Here is an 8263-nt window from a genome sequence, read left to right on the forward strand (position 1 = left end):
AACGTTTAACGTTTAGTTAAGGTAAAGTAAGGTTACGGTAAGTAAACGAAACGTAAACTAAACTTAAATTTAATTTATTACTACTATTGTTATTATATATATATATATATATATATATATATATATATAATACTAAATATACAAATAAGGCATTGATACATATATTCAACTTCTAATGTAACTACGTTTTCTAGTTTTCAAAGTTATCATTTTCGACGCCGATCCACTACCAAATAACATATTTAATATAACTGAAATGTAACTTCAGGCTCAATTATTGTTGCCCGATCTATCCTACGGTACACATACCACGATTTACAATTACAAAATTTACACACTTGACTAGATTTCATTAATTTGCATACTCTTATGTGTAAGGTGTAAATATCATTATTTAATGACATTTGAACAGTTTGTCGGCTAATATTAAATCTCAATGAAGACCGGATTGCATCAATTTAAAATATAATTACTCTTTTACAATTGAATGCTTTAAGTGATTTAATTGTTCTTGCGAGTTTGCAAGTCAAAGATTAATTGTTTTACAACTTATTTAATATTTCATAGCTAATAAATATTTTAAAATGGTAATTTGTCCTATATTTGTCCAAACATAAATTTATGGATTAAGATTTATTCTAGAAATTATACGTGATGTACAAAAGTCAGGCAACTTAAATTTTGTTATGCATTAGCCGTATATCAACTAAACCAATTAGAAGAAATCCTAAGTTCCAATTTCAGAAAAATATATCTTAAAGAATCTGGTAAACAACTGAATTCAAATAACATGTAAGTCTTGTAATAAGATACGACTTTAGTTTAGGAATAAGTTTATTCCTAAGTGATGGTTGGAAGTCAATAGCTGAAAATACGTATCATGAAATCTTTGAGAGTTTACAATAGAATTTAACCATTAAAAATGTAAAGTATTAAGTTAGGTTTTCAAAGTCTGTTTATTCCAACACTAGTTAAATTTTAAGTATTTTCATTGATTTTAGGCTTACGTTACATCAGTATGTGCATTCAATGAAATGGCACGGTTAAAACTCATCTTTACCAAAAATGTACACAAATACAAACAAATATCAATTCACTGGAAATTGAAGTTGAGTTCGTAATACTCAGAACTGCACATTTGGAGCATACATTTCTAAACGCTTTTTACGCGTGTAAGAGTTTGCAGATTTGACATAAAATATGAAGTTTTATTTACATTCATGCATATTAAGACAACAATGCCTATATTTGCTTAGAATGCACCGTTGTTAATCTTGGAATTATAAATACAGCTACAAAGGAAGACTTTGATAGACATTGACACATTACTTAAGATAAGGTGGATTAGTTAAGAGTTAGAGCATCCAAAGTCGCTTGGACTTCGTAACAGCTGCCTTGGCTGAAATATTCTGGATGATTTCAGCATCAGCCCAAGGTAGAATTATACACATAAACATCTTTGCTGTTCTTCGATCAGTGAGGAACACACTTAAGGGGACAAATGGTTCACCACCTTTTACGAACTTTTTTATTTTTGCATACATGTCTGGAAATTCTGTGGCAATGCTAATTCCTCTTTCTTGAAGATGGTTTTCCATTGCCAAACATTGCTGGTGTCGTTCCGCTACGTCAGATCCAGGGTTTTTAGCTAATGTTAGTATAACCGTTTGGACATCATCTTCTGGTAAGGGAGGGGTTAGCCGCATCTTTGTTCCTCGTATTATTATTTCTCGCTCTACTAAGGCACCAGCCACACTCGATATCTCTTGAGTTACACGTACAGCTGCCAAGAGAACGAACTTCTTTCCTGGATTGTAGCGGTCACACAGGTTGCGGATATAAGTGTACATATCCGCTCCCATCTCTTGAGGCATAAGATCATTTCGAGGTACATAAAAGTTCTGGCCACGAATAGAGTTCCAGCCTTTACACATGAAGTCTAAAGCGTCTTCAGTGTTGTAAAATACTAATTTGACAGCTCCTCGTCCTCGGGACAAATACCCTCGTCTTGCACACACAGACAGATTGCGTCTAGAAATAGGGTCTTGTCGAACTTTAACCAATACTTGTTGACACAGGTTGCTGATTTTTGTATAAGGACACTGATTTTTATGACGGTCCCAGTGAAGCTTACGACAATGTCTACTGCAGTAATAAGTATAACAGTTAGGACACATGCGAAACTTGACTCGTGCTTCTTCCATGGGAAGGGTCTTGGTACATTTTGGGCGATTACACGTAATTGTTCCTCGTTGTTGATGTGGTTCATATAACGTACTGTCCTTTTTGGAGAAAACTAATGATGATGTAGTCTGATGGGCTGTTTCTGGAAAGGAACGACGCAAGTGTTTCGTATCTGGAAGTTTCAAAGGCGCTGATTCTTTTTGTTGCCCCGACTCTGAGAAAAAATAACAAGCTTGGTGAGCTCTAGCTTCGTGATCACCTGCAGAAACAGAGTTCTTAAAACCAAGTTGATAAGTATAAAGTGAATATTTACAATTTTTAATAGACTGATTTTCCGGAGTATTATCATATCCATGTTTCAACACCGTTTCTTCACAAAGAGCCATTGGAATGGAAGCCAGAGATATAGATTTACTGTGGTTAAGCAAGCCCAGTTCTGCCTGGCCATCCAATAAACTACAACTTCCATATTGCGCAAGATCATGCAAATTTTTATTCGTACACCGTTTTCGTTTACCGAAACTATGTTGTACAATAAAGTTTGAGGTTTCAGGAAATAAGTATCTACAGAAATAACTACCTGGAAAATCTGAGTCAGGCAATGAATGCGTTCTTTTGAGTTTCTTGTGCATCATGCAATCATCATGCATATGTGCAGGTGTGAATGAGTTTATCATGTCACTACAACTACGTTTTCCAAAATGCTCAAGAAATTCATGCTGTTTGTTATTAAGTAATTGATTACATTGATGTTCGTTATAATATTTTGTTTTAAACCGACCTGTAAGTAGTAAAGGATAATTATTAATGCTATTGAGGGCATCGCTAGATGTCATCTTCGGCTGAACTTCACAACGTTTAGTTTTACTTTCACAATACGCAGAATGCTCTTTTTTATTTCCTTCTTCGTTTTTTAGTGCATTACTATAATTAAAACAGCAATCACTCGATACATTGTAGGACTCTCGAAACATTATTAAAAAATATTCGTCAGTTTCTTCTCCATTAATTTGGAAATCAAATGAAGCATTTACTTGTTCGCCAGAAGACAGCTCATTATGAGACAAAAATATAGGTGAAGTGTCTGCAGAAACAATGTTTCCACCAAATCTGTCAGAAACGGAAGTATACTCTGTGCGTAACGAAGGGGATGATTGATATTTATGTGGACATTTTTTATTTATTATTTTTCTATCTATTTTATTCTGCAATGCCCACGACGTTGAGGAAATAGTTATATTATTTTTTGTACTTAGATGTTTGTTTCTGAGAGAAGGTTTAAAGTCATGTTGTATCTGGGTTAACCTACTATCCTGCTCGATGGTGTTTAACATTTGCATGTTGTTATTAGCTTCCCCCACATACTTGTTCAGTTTTAAATTGTCTTCATTAACTTTAGATTTTTTATCTTCTTTCAAACCGTAGGGTTCTTGGCATGCAAGGATAGGATGAGCATGCAGAGGTATTTTGAGATGCTTGTAAACAGATAACCTACCTTGTGTTGAAGGCAGACGTTCTTCACTTCTAAATATCCCTCCCTTGCTCTTAGCATCATAATTTTCTCTGAGTGAATGTTCAAAATCAGGTTCTAGAGAAATCGCTGAGCTGCTTGAATACCTGTTCTCGTCTGTCGTTGCAGATCCGTGAGAACTTACTTCGCTCAGTCTTCGACTTGGAGATTCCTGGGATCCTGTATAGCTACTAACAGACGTTATAGGATATGAAGTTTTATCAGCTTGTGACTTTTGGCGACCGTCTGTCTTTTCTGTCCAATCACTAAAGAATGGGGGTTGTTCTTCTCGATCTACCTGGGCTGAACTGATCATCTGAGGAGCAACAGGGCTAGTACGACGTGAAGTCACAGGGCTAGATGATCGAGAACCAGAAGGAATAGCCAGTAAAGCGTCCAGAACGTCATCCAGTGATGTAATTATTTCCTCCCTCTTTTCTTCAAAATCATTTAAACCTAAATAACAATAAGGGGTTGTATACATAAACAGTTGAACAATAGGAAGGTTTCTTTTGTAAATTAGATGATTAAAACCTGACATAATCATTATATGTTTAATGCATAAGTCAGAAAATTAAAGCTTCAATTACAGATCTATCTGTCAGTGTTAACTTGATATATGCAGTTAGATACTTCAGCTTTGTGAAAAGTAAAAATTATCAAAATTTCGATCACCAATGTTACATAATTCGAATACGTATAAGCTTAGCATGCTTTAACTTATGTCCAGTCATTACAAGAAAAACATCTACTTCAAATCGGTCATATGCTAATTGATAACTGTACTTGAAGATACACACATCGTAGCAGTCGTTTAAATCATTTCACATTTGCCTAGCCTTAATCCCTAATTCAGGTTAGTACAATATTTCAAATTTTCCTCGCTTATTTGTCGGCCTGGCTTGTAGAAATGATCAAAAGGATTTGTTTTATTTTTAACTGTTATTTTTTCTTTAATCTTTGGGTAGATTATTTTTTCGCGAATTACGGAGGTTGTTAATGGCCTGTGATAACAACTTATATATCCAGCCACCGAATCCCTTGGCCATTCCTACGGCCTGTGACTACACAAATTAAAAGCCCTGATCCTCTGTTTGTAATGAAATTGAAATATGGTGCTGTGTAAGTGAAGATGGCGTCTAAGATTGAACTTTTCTGGAACGGTTATATCACCAGACTTTACAATACAAACTAATTTAGTCAGCAATTATAAAAACATGCCACACACGAAAGTTTAGCATTTTGAAGAAAAGGACATTTCTGTTATTGAACTATATTGGTAAAACAATGTACGGCATGATTCTATCAGGGAAAAACAGACCAACAAACAATCGCATACTAATCCAATGCAAACAAAGGAAAACCTCCTTTGAATTTAAGTTAATGGATGCAACACAAGGGCTATTTTCTCAAGCTACCTCTAAGTCACAAAGCTGAATGAAAAACCATCTGTTGAAAGCTGTACGAATGGTATCTGGTATGTGACAAATAGAAGTATGTCATCACAATGGACGAATGATTGAATGACTGCAACATAATTTAAATGGGAATACATGCTATATCATTGGTAGGCAAACCAGTTAACTCACTAGTTGCATGTTCCATGGATTATTCGCTCTTGTGTTCCTGAAAATGGATCCCAGGATTTGTTGTCCATACACAGTTGATGGACTTTGGAAAACATGTAAAGAGAGGAGGGACAATATTGACCTCTTGCTTTGGAAATTACACTGTACAGTATAGTCGATAACAAGGGTCATCATGCAAAACAACACTGGTGGTGAAAAAAAAGGCACTTATCCTTCTGTTGTTACCATAAATCTGAACACCATTCTGTAACATTTTTATGAAGAGGGCATGTAAAACTTACCTCTATCGTATTTAAAAGTATGTGTACATAGAGTCACATTATATATTTTTATCACTCACTTGATAGTTATGGTATTATGAGCTTCGCTGATTTCTTAAATGTAAGAACTGTAACTACTCTAACAACTTCTGAAGAAAATGTATTATGACATTAAATCTGAATTGTCTGAATTAAAAATAAAAACAGAAGTTTCACAGAAAAGCACGACTATTTAGTTATTCTTGTCAAACACACAATACATTCAATTCAACTCAATTCAGTGAGTTTAAAAAAGGCAATGGACGAGAGACAATCTCGTTTCTTTCTCTTAATAATCAAAAGATCTATGCCAAAAGAAAATATACTTTTATTGCCAACTATAAGCTTGTCAAATCGCTCAAAGTGCAGTCCTCACTCACGTTAGGCCCGGCATGGCCAGGTGGTTAGGGCACTCGACTCGCAATCTGAAGGTTGCGGGTTCGAATCCCCGTCACACTAAACATGCTCGCCCTTTCAGCTGTGGGGGCGTTATAATGTTACGCTCAATCCCACTATTCGTTGGTAAAAAAGTAGCCCAAGTGTTGGCGGTGGGTGATGATGACTAGCTGCCTTCCCTCTAGTCTTACACTGCTAAATTAGGGACGGCTAGCGCAGATAGCCCTCGTGTAGCTTTGCGCGAAATTCAAAACAAACAAACAAACAAACACTCAAGGTTACTTAATCATCCCATAAGCAAAAATAGAGAAAACAGAATTCTCAAGTGCTTCTCAATCTTTACACACACGATGCTACTAGAAAAATATTAGTATAGGTCTAAAGAAATTTACAGCGGCACTTTGAAGTCCAGAAATACCAAAATGGGAATGAACTTTGGGAGTGTGTAGTCATGGCGTAAAAATAAGCTAACTTTCTTGAAAAATCGATTATCTGCGCGCTATACTACCAACAGATGGGCTGGATGAACTAAAGTGCGATGTTTGAAAATTTTGGTAAACGTTAAATGTTTATCTTTATGATCTAAAAGGGAAACAGAATAGTGGTGTATTTTACTTACCATGTAGTTACTTCGAACTTCTGTAACTATGGTTCAAGAAAACCACTACATGGTTGCCATTGTTTTGGGCTTAGAAACCCTGAAATCCTTTTTTTTTTCTTAGTTAAAAGTATTTTGTTTACTTACAGGATCTTAAGGATTAATAAAATACAAGGAACAAAATGAAAAATTAAATACTTCTGGTTAGCTTTGCTGCTAGAGAAATATGATCCTTTAAAGGAGAATTTACAGATGGGGAAAAAATCTTTAACTGTGTCCCGTAGGCAATGTTATTAATAATTAGGAAAATAATAGTATGAACCACATCTTTAGCTTAAGTTAAAGCACAAAAAACAAACGATGAAATTACAGATATTCAGGTGAGCATAAATGTGGTTACTTGGATACAAACTAGTATTAATTAGTTTTGATTAAACTATGAAAACCTTAGTTATTGTTTATTGATCACACTTGTTTTAAATTTATTACTTCATCAAATTTAAAAGTTCCCTGGTGAGTCAGTGGTAAGTTTATGAACTTACAATGTTCAAATTCGGGGGTCAGTGACAAGCGTTTGTCTGATTTTACTCGTGTGCCTACTATTTCTTTTTACCTTTTCTTACAGTCTGTATATATATATGATACGTAACCGCTGTTTGTAGCTTTGTGTATCATAATTAGTATTATTACTGTTATGTTATTGGTTTCGTGATACACCAAATGTTAAGTTATAGGCGCCGCCACAAGATCATCGTAATAACATTCATTTAGCTTTCTTTTCTTTTATGCAGTCATTTTGTTTTAACATATTTTAAACAAATGTATTTATATATAGTATTAAAAACTTTTTATTAAAAATAAGCTATTTATATATATACAATAAAGAAGAAGTGGTTTAAAAATAACGTGTACAGCTATTAACACAATCCTATTTAATAATATGTCTGGGAATACTTTATATTATACGTCATTATATAAGCAGACTAAAACCTTTACTGATTAGAATACATTACACACATTATTAGTTGGGATCCTCATCTTTGCTGTTGAAGTTATTTAATATTGCACATGTAGGACGTTGCTAAGGTAGGCATGAAATCTCCCAGGGATACTCGAAATGATCTGTTTCAGTCTCATTGACTTGTATTACATCTACTTCATACTGATGAAGTAAGAATAAATTAATACTGTTTAATGTAAAACAATCATTAAATATTGTTGTTATTAAGCTTCTGCTAAAGTTACTTTTTATGTGACCACAATACATGGCAAAAGCAGGATTATTGGTACAGGATAACTATTTTAAGGGCGTATACATATACTTTTGCTCTTGTTCCTGAAATAATTCATCCCTTGTTTGTAAAATAGACTTTGTGTTCCTCACTTAATTAGAGTGCTCTAATTGTAACTTTTGGGGGGCTCTTTGCTTATAGGAATGAGCTAGGTTTACTGTTTATGTGTTAATTTCTTGGCCAGTGAAGAAGGTTGAATTGAAATAGAATGTGCACATGGACATTCATCTATGGATGGAAGATCTAATCCTGAAAGCTGTCAGGACAGAGTACAGACTTCGTCGGGTTTTTTTTTTCAACTATAAGAATGTTTTTTTTTATCATAACTAAACTGAATTTTAACAAAAGGGTTTGCCCTCTGAATCAGTTTGTGTGATTTGCTATTTTCGTTATTT

The 8263-nt window shown here is 34.4% G+C and overlaps 1 protein-coding gene across 1 annotated transcript; it reads right to left on the reverse strand.

Annotated features, from left to right (window-relative positions):
- Positions 1-141: 141 nt before the first annotated feature.
- On the reverse strand, positions 142-4743 carry LOC106459812 (uncharacterized protein C9orf172 homolog). The gene is made up of 3 exons (XM_022386743.1): positions 4683-4743; positions 3680-4150; positions 142-2398 (listed from the first exon to the last, which is right to left on the reverse strand). The coding sequence occupies exons 1-3, from the start codon at positions 4741-4743 to the stop codon at positions 1356-1358; spliced, it is 1575 nt and encodes a 524-aa protein (XP_022242451.1). The 3' UTR covers positions 142-1355.
- Between the last annotated feature and the right edge of the window lie 3520 nt (positions 4744-8263).

Source organism: Limulus polyphemus, unplaced genomic scaffold (genome assembly GCF_000517525.1).
Source record: "Limulus polyphemus unplaced genomic scaffold, Limulus_polyphemus-2.1.2 Scaffold30, whole genome shotgun sequence".
Classification (NCBI taxonomy): domain Eukaryota; kingdom Metazoa; phylum Arthropoda; class Merostomata; order Xiphosura; family Limulidae; genus Limulus; species Limulus polyphemus.

Coding starts and splice junctions, on each gene's coding strand:
- LOC106459812 (XM_022386743.1), bottom strand. CDS start 4,743: ATGGCCAAGGGATTCGGTGGCTGGATATATAAGTTGTTATCACAGGCC. Junction 4,151..4,682: donor ACAGGCCATTAACAACCTCC/GTAATTCGCGAA, acceptor ATTGTTATTTAG/GTTTAAATGATTTTGAAGAA. Junction 2,399..3,679: donor ACGTCTGCCTTCAACACAAG/GTAGGTTATCTG, acceptor ATTTTTTCTCAG/AGTCGGGGCAACAAAAAGAA.